The sequence below is a fragment of the Cannabis sativa genome, chromosome 3 (genome assembly GCF_029168945.1).
Source record: "Cannabis sativa cultivar Pink pepper isolate KNU-18-1 chromosome 3, ASM2916894v1, whole genome shotgun sequence".
NCBI classification, from domain to species: domain Eukaryota; kingdom Viridiplantae; phylum Streptophyta; class Magnoliopsida; order Rosales; family Cannabaceae; genus Cannabis; species Cannabis sativa.
Window position 1 is genome coordinate 43,226,886 of NC_083603.1, and position 24,872 is coordinate 43,251,757.

Below are 24,872 nucleotides of genomic sequence, written 5' to 3' on the forward strand. Positions count from 1 at the left end.
CTCCCTTTTTAGAAATCGGTTACTGGTTACTACCACATTAAATTTTACAAAAACAGCTTACCAGTAAAAAAAAGTGAGTTATTTTTAAATTAAAATGTATGTGGCACTAACTAGTTACCATCATGTCATTAAAAGTAAAAAGATGATAGTAGGAACTAGTTACTATTATACTAATTTTTAAATTAAATAATTCGATACTAGTAAACAGTTATTGTAAAAATATTAGTAAGATCTGCTTAGAATTGAAATTAACCAAATAGCTTAACAATTACATAAAACTACCACTTGTCAGTACCTAAAAAAGTCACAAAATTATGTATAAAATATTATGAGTTAAGTAGCCAAAGAAAAGATCAAAGCAGCTACCATCACCATAGTAAAATCAGTAGCCCTTTTCAACCTGCCACCTTCGTTAGACCCATGTCCTGTTGCAGAATTTGGTGATGTTGGTACAGTTTGAAACATTGGAGAAGCTGAAATAATAAATAAAAAGAATAAAACATGTAAACATATATGTGGAATTATATGTTTATGTATAAATTAATAATTGTTTGTGAATTGTGAATATATACCTGCAATGGTGGAGTTTACGTGAGAAGTGGAATTGGTGTTTGTCAACATTTGAGACCCAGGTGGACTAGTACTCACATTTCTCCCTAATCAAAATGTGAATGTACAATAATCACTTGGTATTCTTGTAACGATTAAACACGTACAAATTAACTATTTCGAACCTAACATGGAAATAATAAGAGGTCTTACAAAAATATTGAATTTTAAGTAAAAATTTGCAATTTTACTATCATACAGATTTTTTAACAAAATATTATTTTTCTATAAAATAATCGTAAAATAATAAAACAGAACAATTAAAACAACAGTAGAATAAGTAAAAAAATAACGATGTACAGTATAAAAATACACAATATTTTTGAAAAAAATTTTGCTCTACAGTAAAAAAAAATTAAAAAATTAAAAATTTCAATATGTGGTGTAAAAACCTCATAAGAGTCATTCTTAATTAAAACGTTATAGGGGAAATTTTTATTTTTGTGGTTTCTTTTTCCAAAAACTTGTTTTTTGGGAAAGTTAAAAAAATGGGGAAAACAGGTTGCTAGTTACTTTTAGGATAACAAATTACTTTATAATGTATTTTTCTTCGTATATTTAAACTTTCTTTTTAATTTTTTTTTTTTGAAAAAAAAAACTATATTTTTGTACAAATTATATAAAACACATAATATGTGTAATGTTCACAAATTATATTGTAATAAAATAGTACAAAAAATTCACATAAAAAAATAAAATAAATAACAATACAAAATTTTAATAAATATACTTTTACATTTTGACACTTATATTTTCATTAAACAAAATTCTTTCAAATGGAATAATTGCCAGACTTTCATAGAGTGATATTTCATTTTAGAATATGGGATATCTAAGATTAATTTACCAGAACAAATAGAGATGTCTACTTTGAGGTGACATAGACTTGGCAACTGCAGAGCAAGTGTAGTGTTAATAGGAAGAGAGTTGAGTGTAGTTTCATTGAGAAGCATGCATAGGCATTTTGGCTGCTGAGCATAGAGTTGGTTGAGGTTGTCGCAGCACGACAGGGCTGGCGATGAGGCAGTACCTTGCACAAATGAGGCGCAGGGTGCAAGCGGAAGCAGCCTTGTCGCGCACTGAGCCACGGTTGTTTCTTGCGAAAAGGTGGTAAGAGGTGAAAGGGAAATGTTCAAAATGAAGAGGAGAATCAAGAAGGTGAAAGAGCACATTGTGTGTTTGTGGTAGTAAGATGAAAGAAAGTGAAAATGTGAATGAAGCTCTTGTTGTTAGTAATAGTGCTTGTACTGGGTAATGGATTGTAGTTAGTGTCATCTTAAGTGTTGAGGACAAATTAGGAGTAAATAGTTGAAAGGAATGCATGATATGAGTGTTAGTTGTTACACACATCTTGTGTGTTGACATGCTTTTATGAAAAAGGAAATAATTAATAAAATATTATTGTTCAAATCTACTATAACTTTTAATATTTTAAAAATATTATTCCTTAAAGAAAAAGGAGTAAAATAATAAAAAAAAAATACATTGTTGTAATCTAATTTTTTTTTCTTAGGTAGTGAACAGAGTCATATAATTAATAAAGCAGTAAATTACAATTAGTAGTGGAACTTCTTCGAACCAAAATAGTTCATCGTCTAACCAAAAGGTATATTTTACCAAACTATGAGCTGCAAAATTCATCGCGAGCCACATGGGAACTGCTTCCGAAAAATTAGACAATAAAGCTATAACGTCTTCAAACAACACTCATCATATTAAAAGAAATACCATCCTATTATTAATGATTGTCGCTAAAGTTAATGAAATTAAAAAAAAAAAAAATTATAGCAGAATGACAATCATCAAAATAAAATTAATATACAAACTTAAAATTTCACACAACTCATATCACTAACTCAAAATTACTAAAATACTAAAAAATTAACAAAATTTTAAAGTATAATTAGCCAAAAATATTATTCTTTAGCTAGTACTCTAATTTAAATTTATTTACAATTCTTACATATTTTTGGAAGGAGTATTGATGGTTTTCATAAAAATGAGAGGAGAGAAAAATAGTAGCTAACACTACTACTTACATGGGTTGACCAACAACATTAACTTAATTTGGGAACAAATACCAATATGTACATATATTTGAAATTTGGGGTGTCCAAAATTGTGGAATGGAAATACTCCACAATGCACTAAAAATTATGTTGTATATATGTACATATTTATAAAATTGGTATTTTTCTAAATAGTTATTAACTCAGTTACAAACTAGTAATCATCTATTACTAAGTGGGTCATTCTTTAAAATTATTAGTAACCTCAAAGTTGAAAGCTATCTGTCTGTGACTAATAATTTGTCAAATCTATAAATATTAAAATATGTTTGAAATATTAGTAACTTATAGTAGCTAATATTTTTGTAATTTGGTTATGTGATATTTTGGTCTGTGTTGAAGGCCGAGTATGTACTAATTATAATGGGGGAATTTTTAATTTTATGATTTGTAAGTTTCACATTGCAAAAACATGGATTTTGTTATTGTTTTGATGTTATTTTCATATTATTTTTATGTAATTTTCTAGTTATTTTCGTGCTGTTTTTAAAGAACTCCGTAAATTTTTACAAAAAAATCTTTAAACGTAAAAATGTAATTTTTTTTATATAAAAAATAATGTCTTATTTTATGTGTTTATTTTGTTTAGAGCTATAATATTATTTAATTTTTTGTTTTTGTTATTCTATTATTTTATTGGAGTTATATTTTTGGTTTTATATTTCTATTAAAGACAACTATTTCCCAACATGAATGAATTCCATTAAAAAAGAAGAAGAAGAAAAATGGAAATAATATGGGTTTGGGCAGAAGAGGAGCATGAGAAAATTTATTTTGTTTTTGTGTGAACGTGAAATAAAGTTAGGTAAACATGTGAAAGTTTGAAAACGTTTTAATTGGTTTACACGCCCTTAATTATTATGGGCTCGTTTAGAACGCCGTATTAGGTCGTATTGTATTGTATTGTATTATATTGAATTGGATTATATATCATATTTTTATATAATACTATGTTAAACTTTAATTTATACTAAAATATTATATATTTAAGTGTCCATAAAAGTTAATACCACATATAGTTTTACATAAAAATATTGCATAAAATACAATTCAATATAATACAATACAATACAATACGACCTAATACGGTGTTCCAAACGAACCCTATAAGTTATAAACAAAAACATGCATTTTATTTTAAAACTAAATATCCCAATCTCCCATTTGCTATTTGCACCCATTCCAAAGTTTAAATTATCTTTGGTTGTTTATAGTGATCAAATTAGTCAAACTTAAACACGAGATTTTTTATTTTTTTTCACTTGTAATTAATTTTGTTCCCATACATATATTAATTGGATTTGCTACAACACTACTTTTCCAAATACTATATATATATATGGAACAGGTTTCAATGGTTACATTTTTATTGTAACCATCATGGTTACATTTTTCTAAGCTATTGGATTACTATTAAATGGTTGTGATTAATTTAGAAATTAAATAAAAATAAATAATAAATAACTTGTAACCTGAAAGTAACCTAATCATTTATTTCCTTATAAAACTTTAATTAAGATTAATTATATTTTAAATTTAAATTAATTATAATTATTAATTAATTTTTTTACAATTTATTACTATATAAGGATCTTTTAGCAATTTATTTTTTTATATCTAAATTATTTAAAATTTTATAGCAAAACTTTTTATAATTTAAAATTATACACATATAGTTTCATAATTTAAATTTTATTATACTTGTAATCTTAATTTTAAATTATTACACTTAATTATTTAATTTTTTTTATTTAAATATTTAAAAAGTAAAAAATACAATAAGTTGAAGGATTTTTTAGAAAAAAAAAATGGTTGCACTTGTTCTTGATTGATTAGCTTGAGGCCTCATACTTAGTTCATATAATTGTAACAAAATAATTAAATATTATTTAAAAATAATTAATTATTTGAAAAATTTATTATAAGAAGAGAATTTTAATTTGTGTCAAAAGAAGTTTAATTTTTGTAAAAAAAATAAATTTTATTGTAAATATTATAATTAAATGGCTTAATTATTAAAATAATTCAAGTAAGGATTTAAATATAAATATTAATTGCTAAAAGAGGTCTTGTTAAATATTTAATTAATTATTTTAAGAAAATAGTTAATTATAATTAAATAATTCTAAAAAAGGAATGTCTACTATTTAATTAATTATTTTAAGAAAATAGTTAATTATAATTAATTAAATCTAAAAAAAGAAAGTCTACCTATTAGTAACCTGCTATTATAGGTTAAAGAAAAATGTAACCATATGGTTACAATAAAAATGTAACCATTGAATAGTCACCCATATGTATATATATATATATATATATCCAAAACATTTCAAAATATTCCTTGACCCACTTCGTTATAATTCACAATTGTCAAAATAAAAAATATTTATATTATTCTACTTACACTTACTTACATAAAGAGTAGCGACAGAGACCTAACTATGTTGTTATGTGCCAGTATTAAGTTTTACTGTGTTGTTATTGTACTAGTATTAGATGTTTTTATTGCTTGTTCTTTATAAACAATTAGTTTGTTTAGTTGAGTTGGTTAGTCTTATAGTTATAATCGTTTTCTGGTTAATTCGGTTAGCTTTCCTTTCTTAGGTTGTGTCTGTACTGAGGTCTAGCTATTTATAGGCTCACCTCTTCTCTCTTCTTAATTAATTCAAATTTATTTTTCTCTCTTCAAGATTATGATTCTTCTGTTTCTCAATATGGTATCAAAGCTGGAAAGATAAGCTTTCCCGTCCGATCCTCCCAGTTGTCGTGTGTCTTTTTCTCCAGCGTAGCTGCGTCTTTCTCGATCATCTTCTCTGATTGATGTTCTCTTCTCTCTCTGTACATTGATTCCGTACAATGGCTACAGATGACGATTAAACCAGAGTTCCTGCTGCTGTTGTCGATCTTGGCAATCCTTCTATTCAAACTAATCAAAGCCTTCAAGTTACTTCAACCAAGAATCGATTGGAAGATCCTACAAGTCCGCACTTCCTTCATCATGGAGATAACCCTGGGAATGCATTGGTGTCTCAACCTCTCACAGGACAAGACAACTACTTTCATGGAGCAGGGCAATGCAACTCACGATCTCTGTGAAGAATAAAATCGAATTTCTCGACGGTTCTATCCCTAAACCCCCTGTTTCTGAACAAAATCTTTATAATGCTTGGTATCATAATAATAACAATGTGATTTCTTGCATCTTAAATTCTGTTTCAAAGGAAATTTCATCAAGTATTCTTTATGATGAATGTGCCTCGACAATTTGAAATGATTTAAAGATCTGTTTTCACCAGAAAAATGGTCCTCATATATACAATTCGAGGAAAGATCTTACGAATCTTAAAAAAGAAAACCAGACCATAAGCATGTATTTTATTAGACTTAAAACTATATGGGAAGAGCTAACCAATTACAAGCCTTCATGCACATGTAACGGATGTACATGTGGAGGAGTCAAGAAGCTCCAAGATCATCATCACATAGAGTACATTATATCATTCTTGATGGGACTCTCGGATTCATACTCACAAGTTAGAGGAAGAATTCTGCTTATAGATTCTTTACCAGAAGTAAATAGGGTGTTTTATCTTGTGACTCAAGAAGAACACCAAAGAAGTACTACCCCTAATTCTAATAATGCTAACTCTGCCATGGCTTTCGCCTTCCAAGGTGATAAAAATTTAAACCCACTTCAACTATGTAGTCTCATACATACACAGTCTCAGGATCATTGCACTCAGGCAATGTGGGATTGAATAGCTCCCGATCTTTTCCTTTCGGATCACGGGGCTCTGACTGTCACAAACTAACTTAACAACCTATCTTCTTGCAGCCACGACTTTAAGATCTTGATCTTAAGCCTATAAATACCACCAACACTTATTATTTCAGATACAACGATCAAATTGAGTTTCGAGGTAGAGAGAGAAAGTTACAGAGAAAAGAGAGAGATTGAGTTTTGTATGAAGAATCTTCTGTAGATGAAGAAGATTCTTGGGTAAGAGTGTGAGAGTTGAAACACTTTGAGAGAACTCATCGGAGAATTGATCTCGACGGTATTGTACATGTTCTTGCTCAATCAATAAAGAGGATTTTGGTGGTGTTGCAGAACTGGAGTAGAGTCATAGATCACATCGATCTATCGAACTTGAGCCAATATATTGTTAGACTTTTATTTGGGCTTACATTAAATTTTATTGGTTTTATTAAAACTTGGGTTGATTGGATAGTTCTTTGCTGTGTTAGCCCATGTTGTTGGTGATCAATTGTTAATGGGCTTAGCATCTGTGTGTAAAGTCTAGGTGAAGCAGAAGTGTGGGCTTTTCTAGTTGACTGAAGCCTTTGATGAGCAGGCCCAGCCCAACTAGGGTTTTGTAGCTAAGTCCCCTCCCTAACTCTATAAATACATATTGTCTCATCACAATGTATACCTTTTGATAATCAGATAAATAAAACTGCTTCTGATTTAGAGATCTAGGGAGGAAGACTTAGTTGATAGTATTGCACTATCAAATTGGAGTAACTGCTGTGGATCAAACTGAGATAATTGCTATGGATCAATCAGGTACACATACCTAATTATTATATCTTATTATTGTGTTCTATGTTATATACAAATAGATCTTGGATTTATTATTAATTTTTCTAACATATGGTATCAGATTGCCAATTGTATATGATTTAGAACCTATAATTTTTATAACAATTAATATGTAAATGTTATTTTTTTTTTCCAATTACATATTAATTTCCTTATTATTTTATGTTGAATTTTTTTTTTCGATCTTAAAAGTTTAGGGGTTTTATTCCTCATTAGATTCTCTTTCTTTTGATATATTACTTGCATAAAATCATTGAGTAAATTAGGAGAATTTAAAGATTAAACTTTTAGGGTTTACGTATTTTTTTTTCTTTATGAAATTCAATTTGGGATTTTTGATTCTATAGTTTATACACTAAAATTGATGGTGCAAATCTCATTACCAACTAATTTACAATGTTTCTACACGTTTAATTTTTCGAATTGTATGACATACATTGTAGAATCGGGTTGATAGTTTGTTTTTATTTTATTTTTTTTCGGATTTCAATCAGTAAAATATGCTCGGTTTTAGTCCTTTCCAAATCGAATTGAACCGATTTTAAAAGTAGAAATTGATTCCCGATCAAAACCCCTCGATTTGCCGAAGTTTTCGTGGTGTTTTTTGGCCGGATTTCGTCCAGACCCGCCTGGGGCCGAACCGGGTCGCGCGACCCGCTGGAGATCCGGCTGGAGGTTGAAGGTGATGTCCAGCCGTAATGCCCACTCGCACAGCCCGCGCGTGGGGGCGCGTGCGGCACCGTCGGGTGTCGTTTTTCAACGTTTTTTTCCAGCGTGCTTAAAATTAAATTTCTGATTTTTCTATGATTTTTAATTAATTTTTTGACTCCGTTTAATAATTATTATTATTTTAATGATAATTATGCAGTTAAAAAAATTATTAAAAATAATTTTTGATGATTTTTCAAAATCCGTAAATCATAGAAAATTTTTTGAGTTTCTTCTCGTCCCATATGACATAGTCACTCTCTTGTTTAATTTATCTTGACTATGTAATCTCCACCAATATTCTTTATTTCACATTTTTCCATTAATTGTTGTTCTAAAGTTATAAAACTTGATTATTTGATATAAAAATAATGTGTTATGGTGGACACTTTATTTTTTTTTATTATCAATATAATAAAAGCAATTAATATCTCTCTTTTGGAAATTTGGTTGAAAATTATTAATTTTCAATGATTGTTTTATCACCAAATTTCACATGTTGAAGAAAATATTATATATTTTGGTTGACTATATGTGTAATTACTTGCCCAAAGGTAGTATTTACATATATTAGTTCACATTCCATGAAGTGAGTTAATATTAAATATATATATTTTAATTATTTGCCCAAAGGTAATAATTTAAATATATAAATTTATTATTATTTTTTTGCCTGAATTAATACATATTTTTAAGAAATTTATTTGCCCAAAGGTAATAAAATTCTTAAATGATATGTATTTTTTCTTTGTTGTTAACTTCATGAAGGTAAATCATGTGTGTGTCATATTCTCACCCCAAAGGGGAGTTTATAATGACCAGTTGATTCTACAATATTTTCTAATGCATTGCTCATATTGCTTATTCAAGTTTTAATTTTTTGGATTTTTCGGTCTCCTTTCTGCGAACAACAATAACATTTTCATCTGAATTCTGAATGCTTCCACTTTAAGACATGGAAACGAGATGTGAAAATTACTTTAGGCATAATAGATTTGGACTTATGCCTTCGAGAAGAAAAATCTGCTGATCTTATTCTAATATCAGAATTGTTGCCCAAAAATTCTTCATGCACATTGGAAAAATTCAAATCATCTTAGTCTCATTGCTATGAAACGTTTGATTCCTGAACATCTTTTGGTGGTTTGTCAAACACCACAAATGCTAATGAAATATTTCAAAGAAGTGAAAAAAAAAAAAAAACTATTTAACAATAGTAAAATCGTTGAAGCTGGACATCTTATGGATGAAATGGCAACCATTAAGTATGAAAAATCAAAGGAGTGCGAGGTTTTATTCTGAAAATTATTCATGTTCAGTCCGAGTTGAAAGAACATAATATTCCTCTTCCCAACTTTTACACCATTCTTTAAGTTCTTCATGAACTTCCTACCTCTTTTAGCTTTATCAAGACTGCCTAAACACTTATTATAAAGCATGGAGTGTTAGTGACCTTATTTCTCAGTGTGTAGCTGAAACAAGCAAGATAACAAATTGAAAAGAATGAGGCTTCTCACTTTGTTTCTCACCTCAAGCCCAACAAAGGATAAAGAAAATATGAAGAGAAACAACCACAACCAGAGGCTAAAAGATTTCAAGAAGATAAGTGAGAAGGAGTCAAAGCTGAAAGTGGCACTTATGTTAGTGATGATGTTATCTATGTTGGCACACTTATTCTTGAATTACAATTTAGTGTTCAGATTATTTTGAACAGTAATTTCTTGATTCCTACTTTTAAAGTAATTCAGTTTCGCTTCCGCTTTTAGTTAAACAATGAATTTCTTTTCTTTTTGCCAATTATAGTGTTGACATTATGTTTGACTCAGAATAATTGGAAACTATTTTTACTCTGATATTCTTTTCAAATTATAATTGACTTCCTTAGCTTCCTTTTTTTTAATGCTGTGAATATTGTGGATAAGAAATCTTATATTAAGATAACATCCTTATTATTATGGCACGATAGATCAGGTCATATTTCTAAAGAAAGAATTGATCGATTCCTTCTAGCTAAAATTCTTCCTCCTGTTGATGTTTCTGGTTGGAATACTTGTGCTGATTGTACTTGTGAAAAATTGACTAAAATAAGAAAGCAGACTGCTATCTATAGTCACTCTTTATAAGAGATTATCCACAATGACATCAGTGGACCTTATTCCACCATGTTGTGTAGAAACAAGTATTTTATAACTTTTATCGATATTTTTTTTCTTCTTTCTTCTTATGGTCTCACCTACCTGATCAAAGACAATCGAACGCTTTTGATAAAGTCAAAATCTTTCGAAATGTTCTTGAGAAATAATTGGGCAGAGTCATAAAATTTGTTCATTTTCATCGCGGAGGAGAATATTCTGGTTGTTATTTAGAATCTAAACAACACATTAGGCCTTTTGCTAAATATTTTCCAGAAAATTGTGTAGTTTCTCAATACACTATGCCTGGTTCACCTGAGCAAAATGGCGTTGCTGAAAGGAGAAATCGCACTCTCATGGATATGGTTAGAAGTATGATGAGTAGAACAAATCTTCCAGAGTTTTTATGGGGTGAAGCACTTATGACTGCAACTTATATTTTAAATCATGTTCCCAGTAAATCTGTTCCTAAGACCCCTTTTGAGTTGTGGACTGGGCGGAAGCCTAGTCTGAATCATCTTCGTGTATGGGGTTGTCCAGCTGAAGTACAGATTTATGATCCTAATTTGAAAAAGTTAGATCCGAGAACAAATCGCTATTATTTCATTGGTTATCCAATGCGCTCAAAAGGCTATCGCTTTTCCTGTCCTACTCGTGGTACGCGAATTGTTGAATCTCAGACTGCTAAATTTTGATGTTGTTGAAAATATTCATTCACCATCTCTTGAAATGGGGGAGTCATCTAAAGGAATTTTTATTCCTATGTCTTTTTCAAGAGATGATAATAATATTAGTCTTATTCTTACTCTAGTTGATAACGCTCCCATTGCTGATGAATATATTGCTCATACTATCTAAGATGACGAGGGTCCTACTATTGATGAGGAACCTATTATTGAAGAAGGTTTTGTTGTTGATGAGGGTCTTGTTATCAGAGAAATCTAATTGTGGAATATGTCATTCAAAATGATGGTCAATAAATAGAGGTTATTCCAGAAGTACCTCCTATATGGAGATCTCAAAGACAAAAGATGTCAATGAGGTGTGATGATAATTTTATTTACCTTGGAGAAGGTGAATGTAATCTTGGTCATTTTGTGGAACCTCTTACTTATAGTGAAGCACCCAATTGTCCACATTCTTCAAAATGGATAGAAGCTATGGATGATGAGATTAAGTTCATGGACAAAAAAAAAAATAAAATAAAATAATAAAAGCAATTAATATCTCTCTTTTGGAAATTTGGTTGAAAATTATTAATTTTCAATGATTGTTTTTTACCTGATGGTTTTAAATCAATAGGTTGCAAGTGGATTTTTAAGAACTATAAGGATAAAATGGGACAGCTTGAAAAGGTATAAATCACGTTTAGTGACAAAAGGCTTTACTCAAAGAGTGTATTGATTACACTGAAACTTTCTCACTTGTTTCCACTAAAGATTCATTCAGAATTATTATGGCCTAAGTTGTGCACTCTGATTCAGAGTTGCATCAAATGATTGTTAAAACTATTGTTCTGAATGGAGAATTGAGTGAGCAAATTTTTTATGTCTCAATCTGAAGGCTTCGAGGAAAATGGAAATGACAATTTGTTTTGCAAATTGAAATGATCCATTTATGGTCTCAAACAGGCATCTCGCCAGTGGTACTTGGTTGTGACATCGTTTGGTTTTGTAGAGAACAAGTTTGAGTAGTGTATTTATATGAAGATCAGTGGGAGTCATCATATTTTTCTTGTTCTTTATGTAGACGATATTTTACTTGCCAGCAGTGATTTGTCATTACTAAATGAGACCAAAAGTTTTCTGTCTACTAATTTTGATATGAAAGATCTTGGAGAGGCATCTTATGTTTTGGGGATTGAGATCCATCGTGACAGGAATCGAAAAGTTCTTGGCTTAGCTCAAGAAGCTTACGTTAATCGTGTGCTCAAAAGGTTCAACATGGATTTGTGTAAAGCTAGTTTCGTTCCTATTCTGAAAGGGACAAATTTACTAAGCAACATTGTCCCAAGAACGACTTAAAAAGAGAAGAAATGAAGAATATCCCATATGCAAGTGCAGTAGGGAGTTTGATGTATGCTTAGGTTTGCACTAGACCTGATATTGCTTTTATGGTCGATGTTCTTAGGAGATATTTATCTGATCCTGGCCATGATCATTAGGTTGCAGCCAATAAAGTTTTGAGATATTTGCATAGAACGAAGAGTTTTATGCTTGTGTATAAGCATGTCAACAATCTTTAAGTTGTTGGTTATTCCGATTCAGATTTTGGTGGTTATGTAGATGATTTAAAGTCAACTTCTGGCTATATTTTCACTTTTGTTGGTGCTGCTATTTCTTGAAAAAATGTTAAATAGACTTTAATCGTATCATCTACTATGTATGTTAAATTTGTTGCATGTTATGGGGCATCTTTGCAAGCTTTATGGTTAAAGAATTTGATTTTAGAGATACGACTAGTTGATCCTATTCCCTCTCCTATACTAATCTATTGTGATAATAGTATTGTTGTTTTCTTTTCAAAGAATAATGAGATTAGTAGTGCTTCCAAATATAAGGAAATAAAGTATCTCACTATTAAAGACTTGGTTAAGAAAGGAGACATTGTGATAGAATATTGAAAGACCGAGTTGATGTTTGCAGATCCTCTAACCAAAGGATTAAGTGTCATATTGTTTGATAAACATGTTTTTGACACAGGCATTTTATAATCTTTTGTTCCTTTGGGTTAGTGGGAGTTTCTTGCTTTATCTTTTGAGATTACATTTAAATGTAATTTACTTGTTGATGTTATGAACTACTTTGTGGGCCAATACTTTTTTTTTATTATTGGATGTTTATGCTTTCAGTTAGGCTTTGTTATATTCTCGAGAATAATTGAATTGAAAGCATGTAGTTCATATCTTGTTGTGATCATTGTATTTTAAGTATATTTGCTTAATAACAATGATATGTTGTTGGCTTTATTTTTTAAGCAAGTTTAGTGACACTTACTTATTTTAAGTGGTGTATGATGAATTTCACTGGCTTATTTATTAAGCATCACGGTATCAGTGAAATTGAGGACTGATAAGGATATTATGTTATTTTAAATTGATCACATATTGAACATAAATCCTTACCACACTACTAGACTTATTGACCATGTCGATTTAATACTTTGGTATTTGTGATTATGAATGTCTTTTGTTGAGTTAAAAACAATATGACTGTCATAGTTCATTATCAAAGGTTAAATTGGACCGGTATGTTGAGATGCTATCAGAGAACTATCATTTTTAAAGTGGCCACAAATGTTTTCCTGTTGTTCAACCCATGAGTCGTTTTCAAACAAAATTATTTTGATATATAATATATATGTATTAAAATCAATGTAGCCCAAGTGGGAGAATGTTAGACTATTATTTGGGCTTACATTAAATTTTATTTGTTTTATTAAAACTTGGATTGATTGGATAGTTCTTTGTTGTGTTAGCCCATGTTGTTGGTGATCAATTGTTAATGGGCTTAGCATCTGTGTGTAAAGTCTAGGTGAAGCAGAAGTGTGGGCTTTTCTAGTTGACTGAAGCCTTTGATGAGCAGGCCCAACCCAACTAGGGTTTTGTAGCTAAGTCCCCTCCCTAACTCTATAAATACATATTGTCTCATCACAATGTATACCTTTTGATAATCAGATAAATAAAACTGCTTCTGATTTAGAGATCTAGGGAGGAAGACTTAGTTGATAGTATTGCACTATCAAATTGGAGTAACTGCTGTGGATCAAACTGAGATAATTGTTATGGATCAATCAGGTACACATACCTAATTATTATATCTTATTATTGTGTTCTATGTTATATACAAATAGATCTTGGATTTATTATTAATTTTTCTAACATATATATCTTGGTGTTGATTTCTTATTTTTACTGTGTTATTGTTTTCTGGTTGTTCATACTCTGTTCATCCTTGTTTTTCGTTTGATTACTATTTGTGTTATGTTAATCTTGTCATTGCTAATTATTTGATTGTTTAAAGTTTAGTTGGTTTGATTCTGCACCACTTAGTTGTATTTCCCACAAAATTAAATATTTCTTTCTACATAAATTTTTTATCTTCCTTTAAATTTGTTGTTTTTTATTTTATTGTTGTTGGAGACATATAAAACAATAATAATTTGTTTTATTTTGTTGTTAGTTATGTGAAAGAAAATATTTTTTAATAAATATTAAATAATTTAATATTAAAAAGTAATCAATACAAAATAATCGATCTAATCAGCAATAAGATTGGATTTGAGTTACTGTGCAGATTGGATTTAGATTCAAAATATAAAATCTATACTTAGTTTGAATCGGATGCACTATGAGCAAAATAATACATATTGAATTGGATAAATACTCTAATTAATCCTTTGATAAATCGCTTAATGATGATAATCAACAATAATAGGCTATAAATAAACAGTTTACAAAATAAATGAAGAAAACTCTAATAACAGCCTCAACTAAAGATGCAAATAACGCAATCAAACGTGTAAAAAGCATAAAAAAAATGTGAATATTTAATTCCTTACAATATAGGTTATATAAAGATATTGAAAAGACATTAGCTAGCTAGGTTCATAGTTAGTTATAATCTTTTATAAAACTTCACTTAGTAATATATTTGGGGAAACTTACAAAAATACTGGAATTTGGGTTAACTTTTACAAAAATATTGTCACACGGAAATCTTTTCAAAAATACTGTATTTTTATAAAACACCAGTAAAACACAAAACAGAACAACTCAAAATAACAGTAGAACACTAGTAAAACACTAGTAGAATACCAGTGAATACTTAACACAGTATACTGCAGTATGAAACTTATAAAAAAATACAGTAAAAAAATAAAAAAATACCGCCTGGCAGTATTTTTGTAAAAAAATGACAAAAGTTAATATACCATGTAAATTTCTCTATATTTGAGAGCATTATAAGAATATCATTATTACTCCATAATCAATACACTCATCTCTAAATATATGAGTGTGGCCCCACCTAACATATTTTGCATGCATCTTCATTTCCAAGCCAACCGTATGTTATATGCTCTAAACATACATATCGTGATAATTGCATAATACATTTCTTCTTTCTTTAGCATGATACATGTGTTCTTTATATAAAATCATATAGCTTCACTGAAATTACATATAATCAAACAATTAATTTACACGTATACCCTAAAAGAAAATTACTTTTAGGGAGTTATATTTACACTCCATAAATGATAAATACACTCTATCATTAGAAAAAATATAAACTTAAATCATTTTTAAAAAGTACTTTCTTAAAAAAAAATTCTCCAATTATTTTATATTAATTTCAATACTTATTTTGATTTTATTTTCATACTTTTTTCTAACTCATTTATATATATTTTTATTTTTTTTTAAGAAAATTTCATATAATTTTTTTGTCATAACATTTAAAACATAATTTATTTTTGTTTGATAGGTATATTTTTTAAGAATATGAATTGGAAAAAAAAAGTTAAAAAAACTTAGTACAATTAAAGATATAAATTTTATATAAAATAAAAATTATTAAAATATGGTGTCTTTAAAAAATTTTAAGGTGTAAATAAAATTTCTCTCACTTTTTTTAAAAAAATAAATTAATTAAATTATAATTTATCAGACATGTAAAATTATACTAAACCGTAAAAAAAGTAGGAGATATCATATTTTATTTTATCCCATTTGAGAGACAAAATAAAAGAAAATTGCTAAAAAGTATTATTGGTACCTAGTACTTTCCTTGGTGTCATAACGCTATAGGTATAATTAAGTATCGAGTCTCATATAAATTAAAAAAATAGCTTTTAAAAAATATTGTTAGCTATTTATAGGGCGCCACCTATAAAAAGTGTTGGGCACTAGTGTTAGAATTATTATTATGGACTAATATAATCATGAACTTAATACCATAAATACAATCATTAACTATGTGGCTAATATTTGTTTTCTACCATAATGGGATAGTTAATAATTATATATTATGTTAGAGGCACATGAGAGCACCCTTAAAACTATAATTGGCCCTTTAAATTGTAGTATACCATTATTGAACCACTTAAGCCCATTTAGTGAATAACCCTTAGGGTTATAAGGGTATGAAATATATATATATATATATATATATATATACTAGGTGAATGTACGTGCCGAGCCACGTATTGCTAGTTTTATTTAAGATTTTGGTATTTTTAAGATTTTGAATGTATTTTATTTTTAAAGATTACAAATTTTTTGTTTAAAAAAATTAAATATTTACATTTGAAATATTATTTAATAATGTATTAAAAATAATATTAGTGTAATTATAAAATTGTAAATAAATTTATTATTGGAGTAGTAGATTATTCTATTTAGTTCTTTTTTTAACATAGCATGTAATGTAAGTTTATATCTATAAATATTCTGTAAAGTGTTAATATTATATGAACATCTCCATTTATAAAGCTAAAAAGTGGGTCAATGACAGAAGTGGTATATCTGCAATCACACAAAGATAGAAGTGGTATTTTTGCTTGCTATGCTTATCCAGAGAAAACATTAAATAACGTGAGGTTAACTTTAATATATAAAGATTTTTCTTTTTTAAAAAATAAATAAAAAAAAATATTAATATTCTCCCAAGATAGGTTTGTTAGAGAGATATGTGGCTAAGATGATTTTTTTAATTTAAAAAGAGATTATTAATATTTAAAAGATTGTTTAATTTTTTTGGTTTAATTATTGGGTTTATTTGTTAACGGAAGATCACCAAGAATTGTCGTTAGATAGGCACTTTTAATATATAAAGATATATATAAATATATATATATATGTGTGTGTGTGTCTTATGTGAAGAAGTGGTTTAGTGAGATTAATGGTAAAAAAGTAAAGAAGTGGGGATAGCTCCACATTGTGCTCCTCTCTAGTCTTGAAATTGGATTGATTCTTGTTGGAGATTCTTGAACTTAGATGGCTCGCATGGATGCATCAATGGGAGGTATATATGCTTATTATATATTTTGGATGCTCTAAATAAATATTTGGATCTTGGTTTGATGATTATGAGTGATGATGATTAGTGTATAATCTTTTGTGTCTCAATACTCATAATTTGTATTTGATTTTAACAAATGGTATTAGAGCCTTGTTAAAATCAAACATAAATCATGGGCATTGAAACACAAAAGATTGTACACTAATCATCATCACTCATAATCTGTGTTTGATTTTAACAACTAGTACCCAATAACAATACTCAAAATAAAATACACTGTATTCATTTGTAAATGAGGACTTAAAATCCTATATATATATATATATATATATATATAAATATATATATAAAAGATGCACATGTAGTACCTATCACCACCTAATGGCCACCCCTTCCATTGAATTGAATTGAAGTGTTTCTTTACGTGTTAATCACGTCATTAGTTTTGATTTAATTTTGTTTTATGAAATGGTACAAGAAAACATCAGCTCAGTATCACTATAATAATAACTCATCTCATCTATATATCTATATACTATAGAGAGATCATGCGTCGTGATCATCGTCAATTGTCGCTGTTGTCACTGTATACAAACCTTATTGTCCATTACAAGAGGCCGCCCACGTTTTAATTTCTCTTTTATTATTATTCACCACTTTTCTAAATACATGCAATGCATTCATAGTAAATTACTATGTAAATTCTCATCAAATACATATTATTAAGTTAAGGGGTATATATTATTGATTGTGATGTGACATAAATAAATGATATTTTTTTTTCTTTTTCGTTAGCTATATTAACCATTGATAAAGTCATGGAATTTTAAAATTACTAACTCATATAACGTCTCTTGTTTCCTCATCAGACATGGGAAGTGCTCAGTTGTTTGCTCATTTTCATGGTCATCATGATGATCATCACATTGTACTTAGTACTGATCATAATAATGGTCATGTGATCATGAAGGAAGATGATGAAGAAGAAGGGCTTAAATTTGATCTACAAATGTTTAATAGTGACAACAACAACAACAAGGTTGGTACTAATTATCAGAGTAGTGGAACATCTTATAATAATAATAATAATAATAGTCTTTGTGGGATCAAAAATGGGAAGAAATCATCACCAAAACAAGGTCATCATCCTCCCAAGGTGAAAATGCACAAGTTTGCTTTTCAAACAAGGAGCCAAGTTGATGTACTTGATGATGGATATCGTTGGAGAAAATATGGCCAGAAAACAGTCAAGAATAGTAAATTTCCAAGGTAATATTAATGTTATGTTAATATGTAATATGTATGTATGGTAGTGTGGTTTTTATATGAATAATAATTGGTATGGTTTATGTAATTAATTATAAGCAGAAGCTATTACAAGTGTACCTATCAAGGTTGCAATGTGAAGAAACAAATTCAAAGGCTTTGCATAGATGAAGGTGTTGTGGTCACAACATATGAAGGGATGCATAATCATTCTATTGATCATGATTATAAAAGTTTAAACTTTGACCATATATATATTTGAAGAGGGTGCAAAGTAGTACTTTATATGCTAATGTTTTTTGCAGGGATATATATATGTATATTAACCACAAAATCAGCTGGAGATCATTTTCAACTAGAAATTTACATAATGTAAAGGAGAAAAATGGCCAAACTTTTGTATTGTTATTATTTCAAAGTATACATAATGTAAATTTTCTTTGCATATATCATTGGAATAATGAGAAAAACTTGATTAAAATGATCAATTATGTCACATGAGATGAGAAAAGATTACTTCATCAAAGTTTTTACACAAAAAGAAGAAAAAGATTTAAACTTGAGTATCACAGAAGAAAAGTTCTAATTAGATAAAGATTTATAACCAGTCATGTTGGAACTAGAATCACCTTATTTTGACCAGAACTTCTGATTATGAAAATGGCAAAAATAACAGATACAAGAGCAAAGCATCTCATTATGGCCACTAATGATCTTTTCCTATTGACATTATTAGCCCTTTTCTCTTCATGAACAAGACCCTTGTTCAATTTCTCTCCTTCCTTAATCTTTTCTTTCTCAACAAAAACAGAGCAATTGTCATTTTCTTCATCAAACGACAACACTGACCTCTCTTCTTCATGATCACTTTCTTGAACATTATTACTACCAATACTGTTCCAAAAATCATTACCACCACCACCACCGAGCCCCGTCTCAAAAAGACGGCGCCTACCCTTTAAGGCGCCGCCCTTAATGGCCTCTCTTCGCTCTCTAATCTTGTCTCTCACAGCCGAATCAGAGCTACTCTTGATCACCTTCACCATTGCTACATCTGATGGATTTGGTCCACTCTGAAGTGAAGACATGAGATTTTTGGGAGAGGTTTCCATAAGAGTGAGAGTTTTGATCATAAATTTTGAATTATTTGTTGAATCAACATGAACATGATTATGATGATATCTCTTACTAGTTCTTCTACAATGTTTGTAGAAGAGCCATTCTTGTTGAAGTTGATAAAATTTCTGGTGCAATTTGTCTTTGGTTTCTACTAATTTTGAGCTTTGCATGGTGGGGTACCAAAGATGATATGATTATTTATTTAACATTTTCTTTTTTGTTTGAGATTTTTGAATAAGGTGGTGGTGATAGAGAATTTGGTGGGGTTGGTTAGTTGAGGATTCTTAAATTTTTAAAAAGATAGTCAAAAAATTGCCTTTTAATGGGACAATATTAACTCCCCACGTTCTTATGATCCCTACCAATTCAAATTTTGATATTTGTAATTTTTTTTGAATGAAAATATCTACACCATTAAAATTAGATTTATGGTATATGACTTTGATATGATTCTTTTTTTATTTATTTTTTGAAGGATGATATGATTATTTATTTACTTTGATTTGGTGGTTTTTTTTTTTTTTTTGATAACTTGGTGTATAGTTTGTTATTCTCATATTACAATTTTTTCAAAAGAAGAAAAAGTTGAATTGTTGTGGGATTTTTTTTTAAGGAGGCCTATCTAGTTTGTGCTTATCTAAAAGATAAAATCCAACTCTTTTTTTTCTTTATTTAAACTAACCTTTAAAAAAAAATATGTAATAAAAAAATTGCCTTAACTAAATGATGAGAGTGAAGATTTAGGATTAAAAAATATATATATGTAATAATTTTTTGGATTTTTTTTTGGAAAAATTATATTTTGAGACATTATTTTTCTTTCTTTTAATTATCTCTTTGGTAGGATCAACCGACCATGGCTATTGGCTATCATGGAAAAAATATTTTCTAACTAATGTTAAAAATTTCTCCAATTGATACAATATCAATAAATTTTAAAATGCTCAAATTTAAGCTACAAAAATGGCTTCCAACAAATTTCTAAACGTAAATAGACATATCACATAGCAATAATGAAAATCATAATCATTTGAATGAGGAAAATCTTTCTTTCTTTGATTAAAATATTTAGTATAGACTAGTAGGCAGTAGCTATGATTTTCAACATTTTTCCTCCTCCAACTTTATCAGACATAGTGATTGTTCTTCCCCTACCCACCTCCCATAATGAAAAAGTAAGAGTAATAACGTTGACCCCATTTCTGAACACTTATCAAAATAATAATAATTAATAAAAAAACCATGATTAGATTCTCAATTTCCACATCAGCCACACCAAAATCAAATCACATACACATTAGTCCAACTCAGCAAATGACAAGGCTTTTAGGCATAGTCCACAGGTTTTCTCCAAATTTTTCTATTTTTGATGGCAAACGATAATGATACCACTTTCTAACTATAATTGGCTTTTGGAAACCAAGACATCATGTGTTGCATCATCCTCTTCCATTAATTAAATGAGATCTTTATGAAAAGATAAACGAGGATATATACTATGTGGAAAACTTTTAGCTTTCATAGAAGAGAAAGTTGCATACCCAATAATGGACAATAATAGTCCATATTTGTCTACAAAGCATATGATGTTGACCTCTACGAGTTGTGTATTTTCTTTCTATGTTTTTTGTTAGATGTACAAACACAAACATAAGCTTAACTTAAGGACATAAATACTAAAGCAACAGTTATAGATAAGAAGTCAGTTTCTTCTGCATAATTGTTTTAATGAATACTCAATTCTCAAAATGATGGCAGTTGGTTCTGTTAAGCTGGGTTTGATATGTCCTCTATTACCCCCTTTCCATCCATGGCATCGAAGAAGAAGAAGTTCTTCATGGGATCTCCTTTGCCTGATATAGCCTTAATAACTTCCTGTGGAGTTTTTAAGTTTTAAAACTTGCACTTAGTTAAAATTAAGTGACTATGCCCTATGTATGTAGTTCAGCACTAGTGACTATGTCAATATATTTATAGATGAAAATAAAATAGACGAAAGATCCCACACCTGCCCAAGAATGCCGCCTACAATGGCGCTGACTGGAGGAAATTCTCTTCCATTAGCTACTAATCTTTCTAGTAGTGAATCAGGGATATGAGATTCATTCAAAGACTGCATGTTATACCGAAAATCAAGGGTAAGAAGAAGATTAAAGAGATAATAACATAAGAAAAGAAAACATAAAAAAAGTTTATTAAGAGTGTCACACCTGTGACTCACACAGCTCCTTTTTCAACTTCTTCACACCAGGAAGATCACCAATTGAGATTTCTCCACACTTTCGTCCCTCGGCCTCTTCAAATCTTTCTAATACTGAAAAGTGTCGAGAGAGTCTAATGTGACAGGCAATATTAATGCAACCCACAGAAAACTAAGAAAACCACAAAAGCACACCTCTCATGGCAAAGAAAACCTTTGACGCTCTCCGTGGAAGTGTTTTCCAAGGTACTGAAATTGCTTCCTGCAATTAAAGGATGCAAACACAAAATGGCATATAGTCAATCAGAACTCAGAAATAAATGTCTGAATATAACAAACCAAAAAAGTTAGAGCTGCTTGGTAAGGATGGGTGAAAAAGGAAGGTAATCATGGCATGAGAAGCAGAGTGAAACAAACAATTTTAAAAGAAAAACCATTAGAAACCAAGTAATACCTTAAAACTAGGATACTTCAGTTCACAGTCAACAGTTTCCTCGAGTTTTTTCTGTAAAACAAAATCAATCAAGAAAATCAAAGAGCTATCTAAAGTACCTTCATAATGATCAGATCTGATGCATGTTAAGTTATTGATACGATATATCAGATACTAAATAATTACAAAGTGACAATCACCTTTGAATATCTATGAAGTTGGAGATCAACAAAAATTTCTCCACAGGAATCCTTACAATCAACAGTATAGAATGCTACGCGTTTTGATAGTTTTCGGCACTTGTCATTGATCAATTTCTGCCAAAGGGCAAAACCAAAATATAGGCAGAAAAGTATCATAACCTTTAGACAAGAGAATTACCAAAACACTGTAAAAAAAAATTGAAGGATAGGATATTACTTTCGTTGAAAGCGAGCTACAGCAGACGACCACAACATCGAACTTACTATAGAAATCCACATCGAAGCTCGACAAGTCACCTGTAAGATCAAAATTCAAAATCTACTTCACTTAGTTTTCATTCACTTGAACAAGAAAATGTACTTACAAACAAACAAACAAAATTAGTTACTCAATAACAATGTTCAACTAAAAAGCTTGGCCACTATAGGTATGAACCTTTTTCAGCAGAAACCCGGACCATTGGATTAAAATCTTTCAAAGAATCACAACAAAGCTCGGCTAAAGTTTTTCCACTAGACACATCATCAGGAGTAATCAAAAAGTTGGCATGAAGAGCCTCTTCAGTTACAACCCGATCATCCACCAAGGTCAAGCTACCAACACCCGCCAGTACAATATTCTTGCAAAACTATTTACATATAATTTAATTAAAATTAACCCCAAAATAAGTTCAAATGTAAGAAACCATTATACAATAAAATTAAATTAATCGAAATTTAGCTTAAAATGAAATCAATATGTTTTTTTTACCTCAGCAACAACTCCTTTAATCCCAGAAACCAAAATATGAGCTTTACTCAATCTAACAAAAAAAAAATCGAAAACCCATTTCAAATATCAGATAATTCAAAAGCCCAAGTGTGAAATGTAGGGTTTACGCACCTTCTCTGAGCATCAGCGCCCCAAACCCTAATTTGGCGATCATACAGGGCAGTCTCTTGCTCCGTCAACTCCTCGCCGTCCATTTCCAACGTCAACCTACTTCCAATAAGTCGCAATTTTTAGCTTCTTCTCAGTGAAAAAAAAATAATAAAAATAATATAGAAATCAACTGTGATTATACGCGTAAGAAAAACCTACAAAAACTGTGAAATTAAAGCTCGAAGGAAGAATAGGAGAAGAGGAAACCCTAACAGAAATTGGGGCAAAACGCAAGAAGTTTTTACTCTCTTCACTGGGCCAGAAGAAGAAGCAGCTGAAGAAAAAGTGGTAATGAATTGTAAATTCACAAAGTTGTGGGTTCAACGAATAAATATTGGACCTTTTCATAATTTAAATAAAGTCCAGGGACTTAGAGAAATTATTTTAATTTTATATTTTATCCCTACTTTAATATTTTTAATTTTTTTACCCCACTGGTTGATTTTTAAATTTTTTTGTTAAATTAATTTTACCTTTTCCTTTTACCACTTTTTCACTAGAAAAAAATCTTTACATTAAACAGAAAAAAGAATGAATGTAGAAAATTTTTGTCTTCTTGTTCATTCATTTTTTTGTGTTTATTGTGGCTTGTTTAGTATATATCCTATATGGTACTTCGTTTTTTATTTATCTTAAGAATAATTTGATAGTGAGAGCGATATTTTATCTGCTTCGCATATATCAAAGATAAGTTTGGTTTTGTAAAATAATATTTTAAAATATGTTTCAATATATAGATGAAATTTTTCATTTTAATTTAATATTAAGTTGTGTATTAATTAAATTTCATATATTTACATTTTTATTGAACTCATTTGATAATAAACAATAAAAGTGTGTTTTTTAATGAGTTAGGGGTGAAAGGATATTACAGTTTTATTGTCTAATTTTTAAGAGCAAATTTTTGCATCTCATGATTTGACACAGTATGTCCTTCGATTAAACGATAAGTTATCCTAGTTTGAGAAAGTGGGGCCGCCAATTATAAATTACTACATCTACATTATTATTTGGGGCAATTAGTTTCTCTATTACCATACAAGCACATTGTATTGACTTAGAAGTTGACTAAGAAAGATAAATAACTCCCATTGTGAGTAAAAGTTAAGAAATTCATCTTTATAAAAAAAAAATATTATTCATAATCATTGTGCTTAATCAAAGATATATTTAGGATCAAAACAAAAAAGAAGTAACTAATAAAAATTACAAGTTACTATTTAATAACTTTACTTGCTTTGAAAACTTTGGATTCAAGAGTAACTCATTCCTTGAAATTATATGTTTTAGATCATCTTTCTCAATGTATAGTAATGCTTTAAGCCCTTCTCCTGCAATAACTTTTACAAGTCACCAAATCAAAAAAGAAAAATAAATGAATAATTACAACAAAAAATTACATGAAATGACAATTACTGTAGAAATTAGAAACTAAAAATATAGACCTGAATTATCTCTGACTTTTTGATTCTCTTGCTTTGGATTCCTTAGCATTGTTGAGTAAACCTAATTGAAATTGAAGCATGAAATTTTTATAAGAAAATCTTGGAACTTGATCTATGATTTTGGCAGTCTCAATTGTCCCT

The 24,872-nt window shown here is 29.3% G+C and overlaps 3 protein-coding genes across 6 annotated transcripts; 1 reads left to right on the forward strand and 2 right to left on the reverse strand.

Annotated features, from left to right (window-relative positions):
* Nucleotides 1-208: 208 nt before the first annotated feature.
* LOC115710368 (non-specific lipid transfer protein GPI-anchored 10) lies at nt 209-1,883 on the reverse strand. The gene is made up of 3 exons (XM_030638739.2): nt 1,457-1,883; nt 573-656; nt 209-473 (listed from the first exon to the last, which is right to left on the reverse strand). Exons 1-3 carry the CDS (start codon nt 1,779-1,781, stop codon nt 334-336), a joined length of 549 nt encoding a protein of 182 aa, XP_030494599.2. The 5' UTR covers nt 1,782-1,883; the 3' UTR covers nt 209-333.
* Nucleotides 1,884-17,677: 15,794 nt separating this feature from the next.
* Nucleotides 17,678-18,816, forward strand: LOC115709869 (probable WRKY transcription factor 75). The gene is made up of 2 exons (XM_030638108.2): nt 17,678-18,412; nt 18,512-18,816. The coding sequence occupies exons 1-2, from the start codon at nt 18,015-18,017 to the stop codon at nt 18,669-18,671; spliced, it is 558 nt and encodes a 185-aa protein (XP_030493968.2). The 5' UTR covers nt 17,678-18,014; the 3' UTR covers nt 18,672-18,816.
* Nucleotides 18,817-21,025: 2,209 nt separating this feature from the next.
* LOC115711314 (SUMO-activating enzyme subunit 1B-1) lies at nt 21,026-23,615 on the reverse strand. 4 transcript variants are annotated; one of them, XM_030639652.2, is made up of 11 exons: nt 23,500-23,615; nt 23,248-23,343; nt 23,116-23,167; nt 22,801-22,993; nt 22,582-22,661; nt 22,362-22,478; nt 22,183-22,233; nt 21,924-21,990; nt 21,739-21,842; nt 21,537-21,641; nt 21,026-21,403 (listed from the first exon to the last, which is right to left on the reverse strand). In XM_030639652.2, exons 2-11 carry the CDS (start codon nt 23,328-23,330, stop codon nt 21,296-21,298), a joined length of 960 nt encoding a protein of 319 aa, XP_030495512.1. In that variant the 5' UTR covers nt 23,331-23,343; nt 23,500-23,615; the 3' UTR covers nt 21,026-21,295. The 4 variants fall into 4 exon arrangements, with proteins under 4 accessions (XP_030495512.1, XP_060967886.1, XP_060967888.1 ...); XM_061111903.1 differs by having other exon boundaries at nt 23,446-23,606; XM_061111905.1 differs by having other exon boundaries at nt 23,248-23,346; nt 23,500-23,603.
* Between the last annotated feature and the right edge of the window lie 1,257 nt (nt 23,616-24,872).

What these genes read in the sequence shown, in the direction of transcription:
- LOC115709869 (XM_030638108.2), top strand. Translation starts at nt 18,015, where the DNA reads ATGGGAAGTGCTCAGTTGTTTGCTCATTTTCATGGTCATCATGATGAT. An exon ending in AAGAATAGTAAATTTCCAAG is followed by an intron (nt 18,413 to 18,511) that starts GTAATATTAATG and finishes AATTATAAGCAG; the next exon opens with AAGCTATTACAAGTGTACCT.
- LOC115710368 (XM_030638739.2), bottom strand. Translation starts at nt 1,781, where the DNA reads ATGTGCTCTTTCACCTTCTTGATTCTCCTCTTCATTTTGAACATTTCC. An exon ending in AGACATCTCTATTTGTTCTG is followed by an intron (nt 657 to 1,456) that starts GTAAATTAATCT and finishes CATTTTGATTAG; the next exon opens with GGAGAAATGTGAGTACTAGT. An exon ending in CGTAAACTCCACCATTGCAG is followed by an intron (nt 474 to 572) that starts GTATATATTCAC and finishes TTATTATTTCAG; the next exon opens with CTTCTCCAATGTTTCAAACT.
- LOC115711314 (XM_030639652.2), bottom strand. Translation starts at nt 23,330, where the DNA reads ATGGACGGCGAGGAGTTGACGGAGCAAGAGACTGCCCTGTATGATCGC. An exon ending in AACTTCATAGATATTCAAAG is followed by an intron (nt 22,234 to 22,361) that starts GTGATTGTCACT and finishes TTTGTTTTACAG; the next exon opens with AAAAAACTCGAGGAAACTGT. An exon ending in AGGAGCTGTGTGAGTCACAG is followed by an intron (nt 21,642 to 21,738) that starts GTGTGACACTCT and finishes TATAACATGCAG; the next exon opens with TCTTTGAATGAATCTCATAT.